This window comes from Brachyistius frenatus, unplaced genomic scaffold (genome assembly GCF_029030835.1).
Source record: "Brachyistius frenatus isolate BFR_SWC_R1_liver_20210118 unplaced genomic scaffold, ASM2903083v1 Contig_44, whole genome shotgun sequence".
Classification (NCBI taxonomy): domain Eukaryota; kingdom Metazoa; phylum Chordata; class Actinopteri; family Embiotocidae; genus Brachyistius; species Brachyistius frenatus.
Genome location: NW_027210643.1, coordinates 2,623,717 through 2,644,035, shown reverse-complemented (window position 1 = coordinate 2,644,035; position 20,319 = coordinate 2,623,717). Strand labels below are relative to the sequence as shown.

Below are 20,319 nucleotides of genomic sequence, written 5' to 3'. Positions count from 1 at the left end.
TCGGCCCTTAAAGCCATTTGCTGGCACTGTTAATCCTCATTTTCTCTTTCTTTGCCAGGTATTTGCCACATTAAAGGATAATACTTAAAATTAGTCATTCTCTGTCTTGTAATGGCTGTTAACCTTTTTCGTGTTGCATCAATACATTTTGTAAAAAAGTGCTAAAACCTGAATAACAGGTTAAAAATAAACATCCTCCTTACCCAAATTATAAGAGAAAAGATTGTTATAGATTATTTTACAGATAATACATTTAAAGATGTTTAAACCAAGCTGCTGTTTACACTCATCCACCTTCCTTCTTCACTCTCCAACCCCTAAAATTGTCATCTCAAGGCAAATTGACTTTTTACTATTACATAAGTACAGAAGCGCCGCTGCTGTTGTTGTATTTATACTTTTAATGTAATTTGAATAACAATTATGTTGGACTTGTGGCTGTTTCCATCCACATTCAGTATTCTACTATCTTGTAAAGTCAAAACTATCTAAACATATTTGGTGCTTAAGAAATTACTTTATTTAAAATACATTTTCCCCATAAAAACTTAATTACAACGCATTTGATATTCCTTGTGATTGGGGCAGGGTTCAACACATTTCCTCTAGAGGGCAGCAGCAGATGAAGATAACGTCTTACAAACACAGCAGCCTTCATGAACACTTAGATAAGCCTTCTAAAACAAAAAGCTAAGCATTCTGTTTTGTATATTAAAAAAAAAAAGGCACCATGATGAATTATTATAGGAGCTCAGCCCTCACTAACAAACCAGCAACGTTTCTTCGGTGCCAAAGTGACAGACTTGTACAAGTTTTAAGAACTTTCACAATGCTGGTCCCTCACTAACCTTTACTCTTGTTTTCCGCTCTGCTCTGTTCTGTTTGTTATTTTTCTTTCTGCGCTAACAAAGTTGGTTTCACCAAAGCCGACCTGCAAGGTAGAGGGTTAAAACTCGGGCTCTCGGAGGCCTGCTCGCCTGAAAGACTGCTGTGTGCAATGCATCGTGGGTGTCACCATGGCAATAGTGCCCCCTCCAAATGCTGCGGAGGTGACCTGCTCTCTGAGAAAAAAAAAAAGGGTGGTACAATGAGAAACTATTGGCAGGAAAAAGGAGTACATAACCAAAAGCGTGAGATAATTGTAGTGCATGGTCATATTTCACTGCATCACGGTGAATATAATAATGCAATTTTAGATTCCAGCACATTTAGATTTGAATGTGTATTAAAAGGCAGATTGTATCTGTCTTACAGCTCTTTCCCTTCACTGACAAACACCAGACGAGGCGTAGAAACCTGTTTGATCCAAACATTTTGAGTACACGGTATAATTACAGCGAGTAAACAGATCAGGTCAGATAAGTGATGTGGCAGTCATGTAGCTGGTGTAAAAGAAGAAGCAGACAGTTTGTGGGAGGACTTCGTTCCTGAATGAAAACACCAGTTGTGACACACTGCCGGCTGCCATAGACAGCAGAAAGAGGTTGTCACATCTGAACACTGTCATCGTGCTGCTGATGTATCGGCCCTCTCTATTTCGCTCTCTCAATTTTTCATAAAAAAAACCAAAAGCAAATCACATCTGTTGTTTGATCCAGATGACTTTTTTTTTTTTTTTTTTTTTCCCAGGGAGCAAGTAGCCTCCCCCGCTACAACACTGAAACGCAGTAAAACCCTCCATTTCTCACCCCAACAAATGAGTGTGTACACAAACATTAGACCCATTGATGATAAGTGTTTGCCCAGACACCTCGGTGACCACCGCCACTGTACATTACACAGTAAACGCACTTTCAGCTGGCAAACTTGCTCTGTTCTCCACTTCAAATGTCTTCTTCTCTTCCACGTTGTCTTGCACAAGACAATTGCTCTTAAACAACGTTTACTTGCATTTGTCTGCCATGTATTTGGACTGTCTATTTAATTTGACTTTATTTACTTTTTGTTTGTTTTCCCACAGAAGGGTTACTGTCAAGGTTTTTTTTTTTTTTAATCCCTCTTTGTGTCTGTAGACTCTCAGTGTGGGAGGAGGGGTGGTGGTGGTGGGGGGGAGTTATCTCGTTATCTATGCCGTGCGCTTGTCCTTATCTGCATTCCCTCTCAGTAGAAGTATTCAAAAGTGAGAGCTATGTGTGGTGTAGTGGAACAGCAAACACACATCCAGTTTGACTTTGAATACCCTCCTCAACTCCTGTCTGACTGAAGTGCATACACCCGGATATGCACCTCTTCTCTTTCATGTGTCTCTCCTCCTCTTCATGAATCCTGTCTGTCTAGTGTATCTAGTGTTCGCCGTGTATTCTCACACAAATATTTGTAAAGGAAATTACCCGGGCCTTTTAAATGGTTGTTGTTGTTAAATGAAGTATTTCTCCATGAGTCATTCGTTTAAAGGTTTTGTTTTTTTAAAGTCTTGTCTTGCTTGTCCACAGAGGGAATGCAGCGTGCTAAGTTTTACTCCGATAAAACTTTTTGGAAACACGTTGGAATGTTTAAAAATATTGCATGCATGTCTACCTGCACACACATATATATCGAAAAGAAGGAAATTAAGGGACGTTGGCAGTGTCATCACATCAGCCTTGTCGGGGGCTCTACTCATCTGCAGTAGCAGGTCTTAAATGCAGATTAGAGTATATTGCACATACAGCAGTTTTTCCAGTAATTAACTCAGAGTATTTGTTGATTCTCATTCTCCTTGAAAAGCTGTTGATCTTATGAAAACCTGGCGTTATTTCATCTTTACGCAGTACGATACCTCAGGCAGTTTTTTCGGCGTGTTGTACTCCAGGTCAGGCTTCCTGTGGTGACACTGTTCGCTCCCTGTTCTTTCTTCGAGGCCCACACAGTTTAAAGCTCTCTCACTCGAGTGCATTTTCTTCTGCATGGGTCCTGCATTGTTTTTTGGCTCCGCTGCAGCTCTTGATGTCGCTTGACTTGTGCTCCTGTGGTATCTCCGTCCTTCTCCTCGACCCTCCCTCCCCGCCTGCTTTCCAGGCCCGAGTACGACCTGCCAGGAGGACTCGTGCGCCAACATGGGCGTGTGCATCCAGCAGTGGGAGAACTTCACATGTGACTGCTCCATGACGTCCTACATGGGGACCCACTGCAACGACCGTGAGTACAGATTTTCTTTTTATGTGCTTTGCATGTGCCCCAAAGGGGCACTCTGTGGGATTTTACCTGGGAACTAAAATGCTTTTGAAAACTATTACATAACTTCTTCTGGGGCTCTGAAGGAAGTCTGAAAAAATTATTCCAGTGACATAATTTCATAAAAGAGGAAGGCCTGTGTTACAAACTGGTGGTTCGAAAGAGAAGGACCTTCATCAGCGAGGGAGGGGGGGGGGGGGGGGGTCGTCCAACATGAGAAGCTATATGATCCAGTGTTTTTGAAGCTTTACCCATTAAAAACAGTAAGAGTAAACACATCGCCACACCAGTTTGGTCTTTTCAACTGTGTGGAGGTGTAAGGTGAAATTGATGGAGTGCTCCTTTAACACATGTATGGTCAGTCAGCACCAGACACACACTACGGCAAAAAACTGCCACATTACACGTACATTACATAACCTATCGCATGTGTACATAATGGAGGGCATAAAAGTGCACATTGTTACGATGATACACAGACTTACACACACCTCAATCCTCTATGCAACAGTAAGTACCACTCCGAGGCTGCTTCACTCCTGCTTTGTAAGACTTTTCTGATGTTCTGCATGAAAGTGGTGCTGAAAGCATCATGTGATTTTTAAATGAAGCAACAGAGAGATGCCTGCAATTGTTGAGTTTTTTTTTTTTTTTTTTTTTTTTGCTGCATTGCAGGCAATAACAGGTTTGCTCGATGTCCTAAGCTTTCAAGTTTTTTGGGCTTTCGGATTGAGCGTCGTCTGTGACTGATGGTGTGTAAAATATCCACTTCTGCCTCCATCGCCTTTTCATAAACGTCCTTCAAATAGCTATTGTCGAAGTGTGTGTGTGTGTGTGTGTGTGTGTGTGTGTGTGTGTGTGTGTGAGTGAGTGAGTGAGTGAGTGAGTGAGTGAGTGAGTGAGTGAGTGAGTGAGTGAGTGAGCAGGGATCTCTTATCCCCATGACGACAAGGGACTTCCCCTCAGTAATCACGGTTGGCAGTCTTTCATTTAGCGTTTAATAGTGGGGCATAGTGCTGCTGGGCCAGACTAATGAGGTGGTGGAAGCTGTTAAGAGAGCTGCTATCTGTGAGCGCTGGCATCCCCTAATCATCCAGACCTCTCTAAAGCTAGACCGAGCCGCTGTGTATGACTTCATGTCTCTCAAAATCCCAATTTTCTCTTTCTCTCTCACTTTTCTTTCCCGCTGCTCCCTCTCACTTTCCTCTCTTTTCATCCGCTGCACTGACGGTCTGACGTAATCTCTCTCCACGCAGGCCGAGTAACTGACTCCACGTCTCACTTGGTGATGAGAGCTGTGTGTTTATGTGTTAATTAGTGATGAGAAGTCAGCATTAATTCACCTCCTGCCGCTGCCTTGGATGACATAGGAGGAGGTTGCATTGATTTCCTAAGGACACAGACATAATTCTTCTTGAAACACAAGAGCTTAGATAGTCACTTATTTTGCATCCTTGTGACGTTGCAGATCCAAGTCTTAGTTCTCCTGTTTCTGCTTTCGGAGATGGATGTTCTCTAATATTGACTGGGCTGTCCAAGCGTATAATTGTATTCTTAACTGAGGCGGTATTGGTCTTAATGGGAATTTTGTTGCTGATTTTCTATCTTTTTTGGTTCTCCTTCAAGCTGCTTATCTTTATTTCCTCTGGTAGAAGCAAGAAAATAAACACAGACAAGAGTTGGGAGAGGCAAACTCAGGCAAACAGGATTTCTGGTTTGGGAGTATTTCAATGCATTGGAGTCATATTTATTTCATAAAGTGCACGTAGAAGTCTACATGACACCTTCTGCACAAGACATAGGATCCAGTTTGCTTCTCATGGTTTGACTGAATCCTCTGCTGTTGACTGGCAGCCTGTGTTCCAATGAGCGCTGCAGTGCAGTCCCACACCACCGGGTGGCAGTAAATCCACGAGCAGGACCGCACACTGTCCCTCCGCGCTGGGAGAAAATGAGATGCAATCCCCCGAGCATGAAATCAGCTCTTCTGTTATTTCCTATTCCTGCTTTGCTTCTCGTCGTCCTCTCTGTCTTTATATATCTCTCCCTGAACAAACCCATTCAACGACTGTAGTTATTGATCACAGAGAGAATACTGTCCGATCTCCTCAACAATGCAAATGTTATTGTATTACAATAGAGTCTTTCTGTTGAATTCAAGTAGCTTGATAAAGATGAAAACAGTCGTTGCCTTGTGCTTGCGTGTGTGTGTGCTCCGTGTGACTTGTCTTTTATTCAGTGAGCATAGCGCTGAGAGACTTTCTAATTAACATTGGGGGAGTGGAGCTATTCCCTCTGTTTCTCTTGGTCTCTCCCTCTCTGATAGCTGGCAGCAAATATCGGTAATTGTCTGCTTCTCTGACTCCGTCACTAACCATTGTCTAAATGAAGAAACTTGAACAAAGTAAAGTGAACACTTCTGCCAGAGAAGTCGCCCCAAGATCCATCTCTGCTGATTGTTAGCGCCAAGCCTGCGTGCCCTCTCTGTACTTCTTACATTGTAGCCAACAGGTCTGTAGGTTAAAAAAAAAAAAAAAAAGTACTTCAGCAGGCACACATTTTCTCGCTGCTTCCATTTATTCCTGTGTTCCCCTTCAGCCTGCACTTTTGTGGCTGCACACCTTTACTTATGGGAACAGGACACGGCAGAAATTCGCAGGGCTCGTTGCACCATACAGGCCATTTTAGGAGCCCCTTGGACAATTTTGAGGTACATGTTGTGCCCAGCACTGCTTAAGAGATGGGGGGGGGGGGCTCTTTTTAAAGCATTTTTTTTTATCCTCCTTGGTTCTGGCTCATTGCTTTTGTCATGCTCATTTCCATCTCCTTGTCATCTCATATCCATCCCTCTCTCCTCTCCTCTCCTCTCCTCTCCTCTCCTCTCCTCTCCTCTCCTCTCCTCTCCTCTCCTCTCCTCTCCTCTCCTCTCCTCTCCTCTCCTCTCCTCTCCCCTCCCCTCTCCCCTCCCCTCCTCTCCCCTCCCCTCCTCTCCTCTCCTCTCCTCTCCTCTCCTCTCCTCTCCTCTCCTCTCCTCTCCTCTCCTCTCCTCTTCTCCTCCTCCTTGTCAGGTTCTATGAATGCTGCACAGTTTCATTTAAATCCAAGGGCATGGGAGCTTTAGGGCCAAGCAAGAAGAGCAATCGGACACTCCTCTTCCACATCCAGAGCAATTACTCAACTTACGTAATAGAATTATCTTTGCAAAGGTCGCTGCATTGCTCTGCAGTCAGGAACAACAAACAAACAGAGAGGAGAGGGAGGCTGAAGACGGGGAGCAGAATAGTGTTGGTCAGCTGTGATGCTGACATCAGTGATTGCATAGATAGATTTAGTGATGAATTTCTCTGTCGGTGCGACGATTCCGACAAACCCCTCTGCTCCTGTTTATCCCGATGTTTCTAATTTACTTTTGGAGGCGTGCTCAGAGGGCTGTAACCACATCAGGCTAACTGCTTACACAAATGACAACACAGCGGCAGTACTGCTTCCTTCACTGTTTAAAAGAAAATGATCATGGCATTCGCCTCGTAGTCGTTTCTCCTCCGCTTGTTGAGTAGAGGAGCAAGACAAGACTGAAGAAGTGGGGGTGAACTGCGATTCCTCTGGATCATAATGTCCCACTGAACATAAAATCAACAATAATAACAACTGTATTTTCCCTTTTTATTGACTTATGTGTCTGCTCGACAGTGAGATGTAAATGAGAAGACACACACACACACACACACACACATGGACACACCAGTGGCAGATATGAGCGTGTCTTATGAATATTGAAGGAGTTTTCATTGGAGCATTGAATAATTTAACCTGCTGTCTCTGTAAATAGGATTAAGTAGCCTGAGCTGGCCGGGACTGGCCAACAGGTGGTGAGCAGGGGTTAGTTGGCAATAAAACACACGCTGACAACAGCGGAGCTTGGCGTTGTTTCAGGCATGCACAGATGTAGCAGGTTCATATAATAATAGTGGAACAGCTTTTTTAGCCAGTAAATGCAATCAATATTAAGATGAATGTGACCAGTGGACAGTAAACAGGTGGAAATGAATATGAAACACTTTGCTTTCCTGGTTCTTGCAAAAGCAAATGGAAAGTTTTCATTTGAAAGTACCTTTTTGTAAAAGAGGGCTTATAAGTGGAGCAAAGCAATATGAGAACATTTGCCTATAAATACTACAGGTAGATTAGAAATGGGCCAAAAGAGCTCCACAGAGAAGGATTTGTCTTCAGGGCACAACCTATCCCAAAAGCATACTTTGAGATAATCTCTTTGTTGTCGTAGCTGAGGCACCATGTTGGCTACAAATGCCCATATGATTGAGATATCACACAATCAGGTGGCTTAAACACTTTGGGCATCTCTTTAAAGATTTGACAGCCGCCTGCGGTTTCATCACACATTACCAGGTTTTGGAGGTTTTGCTGCTTTTAGGAACGTCGGCTTGTTGTCGTCGTCGTCGCTGTGGCTCGAGGAAAAGTGTAATCGTTCCTCATCGTCCCAGCGGAGTTGCCAGAAACACATGCAGCACATGCACAGAAGTGCACAAACATAAAGTTGTGCCTCCGAGGTTTATAGTCTTTCTTCCTCTCGCCATCACTTTATCACTGCTCTTCCTTGTCTTGTGATATCTGTATTAGAAGCAGAGCTGCATGTACAGGCCTGGAGGGGGTGTAACGAGCTGCCCCGCTATTGGCTGATCAGGCTAATGATGCTTGCCCAGCACTGCATCATGTCACTGTGATAAGACTGGATGTCGCTTGTGTCAATCGATGTGTCACCGTCGTGCTCAGAGCTGCGGCATAATTGGATATATGTGATGCTGTGGAGCCTAAAGGCCCGAGGGCCAGAAGAAAGAGAATGTAAAACGGGTAAAAAGATGCAGGAGAACAGTGGGAGCTGTTACTCCTCATGACTGTCAGTAAATTAATGTGTGGAGGAAATGTGCACTTTCCATATTTTTGGATCATTTATTTCTATTTTCCTGTGTGGATATATTGCAGCATCTCTGAACCATTAGACTTATTTTGTCATTGGATCTGATGTATCCTGATGTGATGTGAAAGGTGTTGCTTGTAATGACAAAGCAGCAAAATTTTAGCACCAGATTCGCTGTTTAAGCTTATTGTTTTGGTTTTCTGGCCTACAACAGTGGTCTCATTAAAGCTGCCCTATGCAAGATAACTGTTGTTTGTTTCGAAATGGATATTAATAATGTATTGTAGCGAGCAGTCCTCTTTATCTTTAGTATGTCCGAATTAGGGCTGGGTATACTTTTTGATGCCGGTACCGATACCTTGAATTTGATACTGGACGATACTTTTTTCTGTCAATCTTGTAAAATTCCTTTTCAGAAAAAGAAAATGACTAAAATCCACGTTGTAAACACCGTAAATGCATCGCACGCAATGTAAAGCTAGCGTAATGCCTCCAATGATATCAGTAGATGCTAGCTCGGCGTCTGCTCACAGAGAAGCCTCCAGTCACCGCAATGCCCGACAGTCAGACGGATATGAGGCCAAAAATGAGTTGGGAGGGAGTGAAATAGGGCGTTCTTAAGTGGAAATCAAGTGATTTTTGCAGAGGCTACATATGGGAAATGTGGCTCACTGACGCTAATGAGATTTAACCCTGTTTAAACATCGCAAAAGTTATCCATTTTAAAACAGAAATCTGTTGGTGTAGATGTAGCCTAGGTATTAATATTTAGGACCAACTGATGAGGCACTTTTTTGTAGTAGATAGTGCCCAGTTTGGTTCCCAGTCAGCAGAATAGCCGTGCAGTTCACAAGACTGCGATATTGCATGTGTGTCTTAGTGCGCAATAGAATCAAAGCGGGACCAACTTGTTGTAAAGATTTGGCTCAGTGGTGCCTCTAATGGTACCTTCATCTCAACGCAGCAGGCAGCTATATTCATCAACCAGTGTCTGTGCTTGTCAGGTGGTCAGAAACAGGCGGATGTTTGTTAAAACAGTAGTCATTACAATTTTATAAGGTAGTACGTCGATGTTGTGTTTTGTGTTCTGACTGTTTTGCTGCGGTGGACAAAATTTTTTATCTCGGGTATGAAAGTCATTTTCCAGCCAAAAACTCCGCAGGAAGAAGGTGTGTTAATTAGGGAGCTTTTGAGGTGCTGCTCGGGGTTCAGTTTGTTGATTTCAGTTGGAGAGGGAGTTGTTTTTGACTGCTTTCAGACTTTATGCTAAGCTAGGCTTCATAATATAATATTATATGTGCACAAATATGCTTATTATATGAAAGTACATACATTATAGAATAATAGCAAATAAACGTATTTCTCAAAATGTTGAGCTCTTCTTTTAACAGAAAAAGACCAAACACAGAGTTCGGTTAGTTAAGAACTTTAAACTGTGGTTAATTCACCCAGGAAAAGCTGCTGACGTTCGGAGCAGTGTGATAAATACAGTCATGACTTCGACTGCTGTCTCTGGGTACACAGTGCCACTCTTTTCTTTACCACTTTCCGCAAGCTTCCTGCATGAGCGAATGAGAGAGATGTTGTACGGAAAGCGAGAGGGAGGGAATGATTGAGTTGAACACATTACAGACAGTTACGATGAGGGGCATCCATCTGTTCTGGTGCCTGGGCGGGTAACCTTGAGGCTGTCAGAGCGTTCCCTGCCTCCACCCCGGCCCTCGCAGGCTCAGAAGCCCAGCCACAGACACATCCATCAACACATGTTCCCAGACACATTTCAGGAGCGCCGGCAACACATACAAATCACCCAATCAATACCTCAAAACGCCTGGCCTGAACTTCAGGATGCCGGGCAGGAACATGTCTTGAGTAAGTGCAGCTCATGCACGTGTTTTTTTTTTTTGCACCTGTGATGTTTCATTTCGCTCCAGTCTTGGTTTAAAACACATCTCGCTTAGTTTGTCCGTGTAATCTCTTTTTTACTGCTATTTTAGTAGAAACATAACCCTCTCGCATGTCACTGCATGTGTAACAACAACTTAATATTCATATCTATATCTCTATCTATATCAATCTATTTGAACTCATTTAGACGTTCACGCGTCGTGTATTTTATTATTTTTACAGCCAAATCGAGGGAACAAACGTATTGATTCAAATCGTTCTGTGTCCTTCGGATGCTTACGAGTTTTTTTTCTTTTCTTCATCACTGCTTTTAGGTCATTGTACACAGGCTTCCTTGTGCCCTTGAGTATTTTCTCCCGTGTCCTCTTGTGTACAAATTGCGAGTGAGTTTTACTACAAGTGCAGGGACCACACACAGTCGCACTTCATGTCACATTTGTTTACCCAGCCTGAACAATGGGCAGGATCAATAGGCAGCTTCTCATCAGTTTCCCTCACGGCTCCTCTGAACTGTGTGCCTGCACAGTGTGGCGGAGGGTTTCTGAAAGGCCACATGAATCCGAGTAATTTGTCACTGGCGGACAGCGTTCCCACTCCGCACTCCATTGCACCAGCGAGTACATACAATAACCCCCTTCTGAGGTTTCACAACACCAATTTAGATACGCATGGATCAAAAAAGAAAGGTGAGTTCATTCTATTGCTCTATTGTTCTTGTAGCACTCGCCTCCTCTCTTTTGTCTCTGAGCAGCAGTGAGGCTGATGGGTAGTCTTCACCTGTAGGGAGCTAAACCACTCAAAGCAGACTGCAAAGAATAAAGATCTCCTCTCCGCAGCGTTTACAGGAAGGTGCTTCATCAGAAACAAGGAGCGCTGGGTCTAAGAGCCCGTGTGTGTTGATCTCACGTCAGAAGTCGATCTAACTGTGTCGCTGACTGGATTTAAAGGAGAAGCTGACCTGGATAGACCTGCTAAAAGGCCGTTATATATGTCTGATGTCTACTGGCAGACATTTCAATACTCACCAGGTTTTTGTCTGGCATTTTATTTCAGCTGGTGGGCAATTATGTGACTAAAAACTATGCAGTGTTAGACAAAAAAATTTACTATGTGCCATAAAAATCATAATCACAAAGACAAGGCTTAAAGTGAATAAATAAATGAAAGTGAAGTGAATTTGAACTGCGATTTTTCTCATCCTCCCACAGTCATCCAGCAGCCAGCTGTAGGGACGGGCACAGACAAAATGTGTTTTATCTTATCCATCCTCTTATCAATTCAATTCTTTATCACTGCTCTTCATTCTTTCCTTATTAAAGATGTTTTAAATCATCATTTAAATCATGTTTTGAAATCAATAAATTCAAAACAGGATAAGAAAGAATATATATATATATATATATATATATATATATACATGCACTCTCTCTCACACTACATATTTATTTGCTCATTTGTCTTTGGCCCCTAAGTGTTAAAATGATGGGGAAAATGCTGCCTACCTCACAGACAGGCTTTTAAAAAGGTCTCTCTGCCTTTTTCAAATAATTCTCAGCATCTCATTTCACAATTAGAAGGTAAAGGTTTTAACCACGGAGCCACCGTGTCATTCACCGAGTTGAATTTCCACAGTGAGGTCAGTTACTTATTGGAAGGCTGTGGGAGGTAGAAGTGTTGGCCTTAGAGCAAAAAAAAAAAGGGAAAAAAGAAGGTGAAATTGCACCATTTGATAGCTCACAGCCATTAATTTTAACCATGAAAGGGCTCTTAGCAGAAGAACCCTGTGATGTGCCTGAAGGGCACTCATGGGTTTGCTCCTGCGAGGAGCAGGACAAGACTTCCATTGGATATCACACAAAACTGATGGTTTTCATCAGGTAAAGGCATTTTAAAGGCAATTACCTTTGACATTTTCTTTTTAAAAGGAACAGGCAGTCCACTCTCACTTGTTATACTGTGATGAGCTGGAGTTCAATGCATGGAAGGAGTTGGACGCCCATCCTGCCCACCTGACTATTTAACCCTAAAAACAAGATGGAAGAAAAGTACATCCGATTCCTATGGTAGCAGTCACCTATTATTACGCCAAATGTTATGAGGACAGATCAAATGTCTGCAGATTAATATCTTTACTGATTTCTTCACTGGTTTTCAAACTCCAGCTTCACAGTTGAAAAAGTGCTCAAAGTCTGATCACTTTACAATATACCTCATAAAAAAATAAACAGCAGAATTTTACCCTTTCAGATGAGTTTCCTCTCTGTGCAACAAACATTCATGTTACATCCCACTTTGGAAGTAAAAATAAAAAGAGAATGTATTTGCGCGGCAACCCAATAGACGAGTTATTAGCGGACATATAACATGGGTACGTATACACTCATGTGCAGTGATTCTCTGGTTCCGGTCCAGACAGTCGCTGCGTGCATATAATGAGATATGAGCTTTAAATTAAAGGTGGTGAAATTACCTTGAAAATAGCCTGGGGTTCAAAGGGTTCATGGGGCACCTTTCTCTGTTTAGTGACCTGTGAACAATTAGCTAGATGGTTCATTCCATATTTGGCATTTTAGCGGTTGTCCTCCACTGACCCGTGGGAGGCTTTGGCTCATATGGTAGAGTGGGTTGCGCACTAATCGGAAGGTTGGTGGCTCAATCCCCAGCTCCTCCTGTCCACATGCCTAAATGTCCTTGAGCAAGACACTGAACCCTAAGTTGCTCCCACTTGCACACCATGAATGTACTCCTGGTAGCTGATTGCATGGCAGCTCAGTCTCATTAGTGTGTGAACGGAAAACCATGTAAAAGCAGTTTGAGACCATAAGGTGATAAAGGACTATACAAGTGCAGACCATTTACCCTGGAAAGAGTAGTTGACAAAATAATCTCATCAGGTCAACTCTGTCATTGTTCTGGACCTTTCAAGCTTTCCAGAAGTCGAGCAAACTCTCGCTCTTTTTCAATTTGAACACAGTATTTTCCTGTTAAAGTCGATATTTAATAGGCTGGCTCTTTGCTGTGATTACAGTCTGGCAAACCTGTTTGCATTAACGTTTGCACAACCACTCTGAAGGGTGGCCCAAACAGCGACCAGTTTCAGTGATGAAGTACGCTGACATTGAAATCAAGTGTTTCGAAATGTAGTTGCAGCGGTCATAGAGTTGACCGCAGATGGTGGTCTATACCGACTGATTAAAGGCTCCAATATTTTCACAATGAACCTGAGGTTTATGCCCAGTAGGATGCAATGACTGGAAACGATTTCCTATGAAGTGTAGTCAGACCTGTATATTGTAGCAGTGAATTTGGGTCTGGAAACACCAGGCTAGATCTTTAATACATTGTCGATGAATATTCTAGCCAACATATTTGTTGTTCCACTGCATTTAAAAAAAAAAAACGGTCTATGTAAAGTTTGGAGGTAAAATCCCATTGTAATCTGCTTAGTAGTTGTTGAAAGCAGTAATTTAATCCTTGAAAATGCATTTTACAAAGTTTACATTTCTCACTTGGCCTGATTGGGCAGCTGTGGCTCAGGAGGAAGAGCAGGTCATCCGTTGTTGTCTGGCGATTCGATCCAGGCTTATCTTGGTGACATGTCAAATGGGTGTATGGATGGAACTGGAGCCCAACAGTCCAAGATGGCGCCCTAATTACGGCAATTAAAATATCTCACTTTTCATGGCTTTCGCCATGTTTTTTGCCCGTAGAGCTTGCGGCAAAGTCCCTCTGGGGCCAAGCCAGTTGGGAGCTGCAACATTAGCGACGCACTTCCTGTTCGGTCTCCACAAACATGGACATTAAATATTTTAGCGGTATTTTTCTTTCACTTAAACTTCTCGTTTTTTTTCACTTCATGGATCAAATTATTATTTTACAGTCATTCCTTTAGAGAGCCTAACAAAGTTCTTTGACATGAACATTCCGGCATTGCATAATTGTCTGGTACTCATTCTAATGAGGATATTTTTCCCTTGTTATCTCACAAACTGAGGATGACTTGTGTCCTGTTACTGACATTTCACCAAACACTGTATTAGTACAAAAAGACCACATGCTGCTCAATGTTCACCCCTCTCGTAATTATCAGCCTCTCACTCCAGTGTTCTGCCTCTCAGTCTCTTTCTAGCACTTTACTTCACACTCTTCTTTTTTTTAATTCCTTTTTTTTTCCTCAGCGTCATTGCAAGTTGTCTGTAATTCTTGTGTCAGCAGCTTCCTAGTTCATCACTTAGCCCCCCACAGATGGCACTCGCAGACTTTCACAGGCTTGTTTTTGGAGTCCCAGCCGTAACTCGCAGACTTCCCGCCTGTTTCGATAGGAGCCATCAAGGCAACAGCGTCGATCGGCCTACGTCTGAACTGCAGGTACATGCAACATATCACAAGCAATATAAGATCCTGAATAGATCTCTCCTGAAAGACTGCATGTACAGCACTGTGCAATTTTTTTTAGGCACGTTACGTCTTTAGATTCTTGTCCATCATGTAGTACCATCAAAAAGAGGCGCCCGATACATCCTGAATTTACTCTGTACCATATTAGATGATTTTCTTCAACTACCCATGTTGAAATGCATCAAGGTAATGCGTTTTTGTAATTTGTGTAACATTAGCTGACGTTAAAGCTGTCTAAAACTGTCTGCCATCACTGTATTATCTTAACAGTAAAAATGTGAGTATTACAGTGTCTGGAGTTTCAGAGTGACTTCAGCTTTCCAGATGTAACAGATAATAATTAAGAGGCAGAAGTCATACTAACTAAACCCTTTGTTATCTTTACTGTGATGGAAAATGGACTTTACCTTTTAAAGAACACAATTCATCACGTTTATGTTTCGGTAGCATTTCCACCAAAGTGGCTCATCTCCAGCCTACTTGAGGAAACATGACATGAAAAAAGTCAGCTCTCAAAAGGTCATCATTCATATTCATTACACAATGGCCCAGACGAATATGTAATTCTAATTTGCTCAAGGGTTGTTGATTAATTTCACATAACAGCATTATTACTTACAGTAGTCAGTCCTTATCCTGCTATTCTTTTTAGTCTGAATTCACAATTCTTGTTCAAACATTTTTCAGGAAAGATATTGTCATGTACTGGCTTGGGTATTTATTTGCATTACCCGCATGTGATATTTGGGATAAGTCACTTTTTTCTAACTTTAGGTTGTTGTTTTAAGAACTGGACCATTAGGCCTGCAACACACTGGCTGCGTGGCGTGTGCGTGACCTCAGACGCACATCTCGCGTCTGTGTATCCACACCGGGTTGCGGCTGCAGGGCCTACCATTGAATCAATGAGTTTCTTTTTGATAATGGCCATTAATATAGACGTTTTGAGGTCTGACAAGTAATGAGTTGTAACCAAAAAGCAGGCAGGTGGTTTCTATTAACCCTCGCTCCAAGTTGAGACACACAGACACACACACAAGTACTCACACCGACACAGAGGAGAGCTACAGAGAGAGAAGGAGAGAGTGCCGCAAAGAGAGTGGTGAAGTGTAGAAAAACAGGCGTCGGGTCTATTTTATAAATGGCGCGACGCACACGGTGTGTTCCAGGCTTTAGCCTCCGGGGCTAACACCTGCTTATTTACAGTCATTTTGCTGTTGATCAATGAGCCCAGTCCCTGTCAAATAAATAAATAAAATTGAATGTATCGAGGCGCCAGTCAGGAGATGACCATATATATTGCTATATAAGCAGATCAATGTTGGTTCAACACTAATTAGTTTTAAGTACACAGAAAGTGCCATATTAATGCAGAATAACACAGCAAGGGTCTTCTGACTCGATATTTCTACCTGTCTTCACCCACCAAACGTTTCACTAATTCACAGGATGCTATGCAAACACTCTGCATGCTATGCTCATACACCAAAGTAAGACACAATGAGACAGGTGAGAGTGTACAGTGTTTCACTCCCCTCAGCACTCAACACCCACCAGCCTGTTTGTCTTTGCTTAAAACTAATACAGGAGGTTGTGAACATGCCAGCTTGAACATTTTCAGATTTTAAACACTCCCTGCACTGAAAAACAGGAATACACACAGGCTGTATTGCACCGCCACATCATATTTACATAATGTTAAGTTGTGTTAAACAAATAACACTGATAAATATGCGATAAACTCACAAAAAACATATTTTTTTCACCCACATTGAGTTTGAAATATGATGGTTTAGTTTCAGCTGACTTCTCACCACTCCATCTCTGGTAACTGTCTTCCCAAGAACTTTGATCTGACTTTTTCTTAATGATGCCCAGGCGGCTCTGGTTTTGGAGAGTTTCCAGTTTTAAAAACTATGATTAATTTAAAGTTTCAAATGTTTAAACTTTTGTGTAGAAGTGAACAGAATCCAATTGCAAGAATTTAGCATGTCATAGCTTTATCACACTATTGAAACTGATTCTGAGTGTATGTCTTCTAGAAAGCTAATTGAACCACACTGTATGTGCAGTTGTCATTTCCACAGCTGGAATAAGGGCTCTGTTGCAGTGTAGCCCAGTGACATCCCTGCACATAATTTACAAGCATCCTCTCAAGTTACTCCACCTTTCTTGCTTTCCATAGCTCTGTTTCTCACACACACAAAGTAGGACACTGGTGCCATTTAGATTAGTATCCCATGTGACCAATGCTGACATGAATTTGCTGGGTGACAAGGGACCCAATTACAGCAGTGGGCTGATCGTCCATGGACCCACCGTTTCAAATTGTCTCCCAGGCGTCAGGCGGGGGAGCAGGAAAAAGTGAAATAGTGAATGTATTGGCGCGACCGTGAGTCTGTGTTTGCGACTTGTAACTGTGTCACTGTCTGTTCACGTCCTTTAGGGAGAAGCGAGGATAAACACGCGGGTCAAATACGTCACTGTTACTCTAAAAGTAATGCAGACTGACTGCTCTCAGTCTCAGGAAGGCTGACGCAACGTATAATTGACACACACACACACACACACACACACACACACACACACACACACACACACACACACACACACACACACACACACACACACAAATCTACGCACTATAGGTCATTGTGTGATGGCAGCATCTTCCTTCAGACATGCATAGTGTCTCTAACTTTTTTTTTAAAATGCAGAAAGGTGCATCAAAGGTTTATATTTACCTTTTAATGGAAAAAAAAACCCAAAGAGGCTCGTTTCTCCTTTATACACCATTGCTGTCTTCTTCGTGAGCATATTCATAGCAGTTGAACCTCAGAGACTAAAAAAAACTTGGTTCAAATTTAAATTGTTAATCTTTGCTGCTAAAAAAAAAGTACAGCCTCGATATAATGAGCAATTTCCAAAGGTCACAGCGTGGAGTGAACAACTAATGCATCACATCAGACACAGCAGAGGTCTTTAGTATATATTATTTCCTGTAACGTCTCTTTTGCTGTGAGCCTTCTCTCTGGTCGACAGCTTTCCTAACTAAATACAGCTCAGTGGATTGATCAGCAGGCCTTAAAAGGGGAGGCAGATAAAGACTCACCACTTCCTGTGGTGACATAATCAATTGTAATCAATCCTCCTCGGCTCAAACTGTCCCAACGTGCTGCTGATTCGGGCTCCCGATTGCATTCTGTTGGGGCAAGCAAGCGTGCGCCACGCGTGTATTTATGCACGCGACTTTGTTTATGTGTGTTTGCCTTTGTCTCGTTGTTGTGTGCATTTTTTCTTTTTTGCAGTGCGTGCCCACATTAGCAGCTGTGCCATCTCTGTTTTATCCCAGGCTATTTTCAAACCTCGTTGGCTTAAACATGCACTCTCTCCCCACTGCCCCACTTCTCGAAATGTCTCCGCGGCGACGTGAACCCCGCGCTCGGCAAGTACCATTTGTTTTCCCTCCTGTGCGCCTCTTGCTGTGGTGAATCGAAGCGCCTTCTCACTGAAACGTCTGCCACAATAAAAGTATCTCCCATCGGCGGGGTAATGCTTTTGAAAGGCTTTGCGTGCATATTAAAGGCAGGCTTGGGGAACACACTGGGATGTCATATGTGCTGTCCCGGCATGAGGGAGAATGGCTGAGAATGCCAGAAAATCCCCCCCCCCCTTCGTACTGTCGCTGCACACTGAACTTGCTCACATTAGCCAGGCTGGCTATTTTTTTTGTTCTAATTTAATATTTTACACAAACGGAGCAGGTAATGTACTTTTGGCCGCTTTTATTCTGCCCAGTGAGTGACTGACAGTGATGGTCGCGGTTTCCCTCTTTATTATTCACCATGTAGTGTGTGCTGAATGTGTATGTGTCAGTGAGACTGGCCCCAGGCCTTTGCCAGCCCATTACTCCCTCGCTGTTCTGCGTGTGTGTGTGTGTGTGTGCGCGAGTGGGCTGTGTAGTCGGGCCTTACTGATTGTTTCGTCGTTGTAGGGACCCTCATTACTGCCCCCACACTGTCACAAGCATCTGCTTCCCTCCCTCCCTCTCTTCTCCTCCTGCCATGCGCTGCAGCGGGCCCCTAACGTGCCCTGCGCTGGTCTGACATGGAGTGCAGAGGGAGAAAGAGATTGGAAAACACATGAAGAGACGAGACATGAAGTGAGGAGTGGGAGCACAAATTTGGGAACACGGAAGGTAGAAACGTACGAGTGTGTCCGAGCTGCCAATTTCTGCAGGCTCTTGGCAGGAAAGCAGCCCTAAATTCAGGTTCAGAGTGCAAGTCTTCGGACAGAGATTGGTCTGTAGCCCCTGTTCGACCCTCGCCAGGCAGGTCCTTCACTCCAGGCACCACCCGAGAGATAGGCAGCTTTTACAGTGATATATTGCACGAAACAGTGTGTGGCGGCGAGGGAAGGGGGGAGGTCAGGGCTTAAAGGGAGAGAAAGTCTGCGTGAGGGAGAGGAAAGAGAGACAGAGAAGGCATAATGAGTGTGTCAAAATTCGCTTGGCTCACCCGGAGAAAAACAGCAGTATGTGTTACTAATGATTTGTTCCGGTAAAGCCCAGTGAGAGGGAAAAACAGGAAAGGGCACAGGAGATGGAAAATGGAGAAAAGGATGGAAGGGAAGACTTTTCTCTCAGCACAAATTGGAAACATGGCTCTTTCTTTTGGTCTCTATTATTAGGGATTCACAGTGACAGGCAGACACTCGGAAGGCTCAGTTTTGTTAACATTGAATGTCTTGGAGGCCGATAGATTCAAAATGAAGATGAGTAGTATCCCTTTTTTTTTTTTTTTATTAAATATTCATTAAATTATTTAGAAAATGATCAGCTACATATTACCATCAAAAAGATCAGTGAATGTCCTTATAATTCTAAAAGTCTGTATAATCCATCACCCAGATGTACGCGCTACAAAAACACGGTTTAACCCACTTTCAAACACTTGGGCAACAAACAGACTAGTAAATAACACGTGTAGTATGGCGTACTGTTATTCCACACGTACAGATCCCACAATGTATATATTTTAAAGGATTAATTCCTTAACTCCTTTCATTATGAGCAGCTGTGGACCGGAGTGACGGAACGTCCTACTTTAAACACGAGCTCTTAAACCTACGACAAGATAATTATTTAATGACCTCGAGGGGAAAGCTATCCATTATCATATTTCCAGCTAGACGTCATTTTCAGCTGTCTTCTTGGTGGTGTTGGTCTGTTTAACTTGGTCTAATTCTTCAGAGATGGAAAATGAAAGTGATTAGACTTTTTTTTTTTTCCTCCTACATTTTCAAAGATACAAACCCTCCAGCTTTTTTTTTTGTGCTTGCTTTATAAATATCCACTTCTATCTGTATCCACTTGCTCTTCATCCGAGAGGGAATAATTGATAAAGGGGCGACTATATAACTGTTTTTAGCTGTTAAATCACAGTGTAGTCCATAGCCGCTAAATATGAAATGCTAATGAGGCCATATTTAGAGATCTTTTTCACCTATTACACACACTTTGTCGTTACATAATTCTTAATGAAGCTGCGAGTATATATGGGTTCATTTGCTGTGTGCAATGTGAAATATTGTACGTACACACCTTTATTTCTATATTCATGGCAGGAGATCAATGTTTTATCGCCTGTATATCATTAGCTCCCGACTGTTGGCAACATTGATGCATGTCTGTGATGGTATTACTTGTCAGAGCTGCATTGATTGCTACATCTCAGGCTACAAGGAGGATAGAAGATGATGACAACCGTTAGCTACCGTGTGACTGTACTAATTACATTTTCATTTTTATTTATTCCGCTCGTGGAATGCACAAAATTCTCCAGAAAAGCGATTCACAATCAAAATCACAACTCTTCTATACACATTTCCTGACCATAGAGGAGCAGAGAGAAGAAGCATCTTAT

At 42.7% G+C, this 20,319-nt stretch overlaps 1 protein-coding gene across 3 annotated transcripts in view; it reads left to right on the top strand.

Annotated features, from left to right (window-relative positions):
• The window catches only part of LOC138623546 (neurexin-3b), a 301,858-nt gene that overhangs the window by 132,206 nt on the left and 149,333 nt on the right, over positions 1-20,319 (top strand). For 2 of the 3 annotated variants that reach the window (XM_069703129.1, XM_069703128.1), the window contains 2 exons: positions 912-938; positions 2,998-3,117. In XM_069703129.1, the coding sequence (XP_069559230.1) occupies positions 912-938; positions 2,998-3,117 (147 nt within the window). The remainder of the gene's footprint in view (positions 1-911; positions 939-2,997; positions 3,118-20,319) is intronic. The other variant, XM_069703130.1, reaches the window with a different exon arrangement.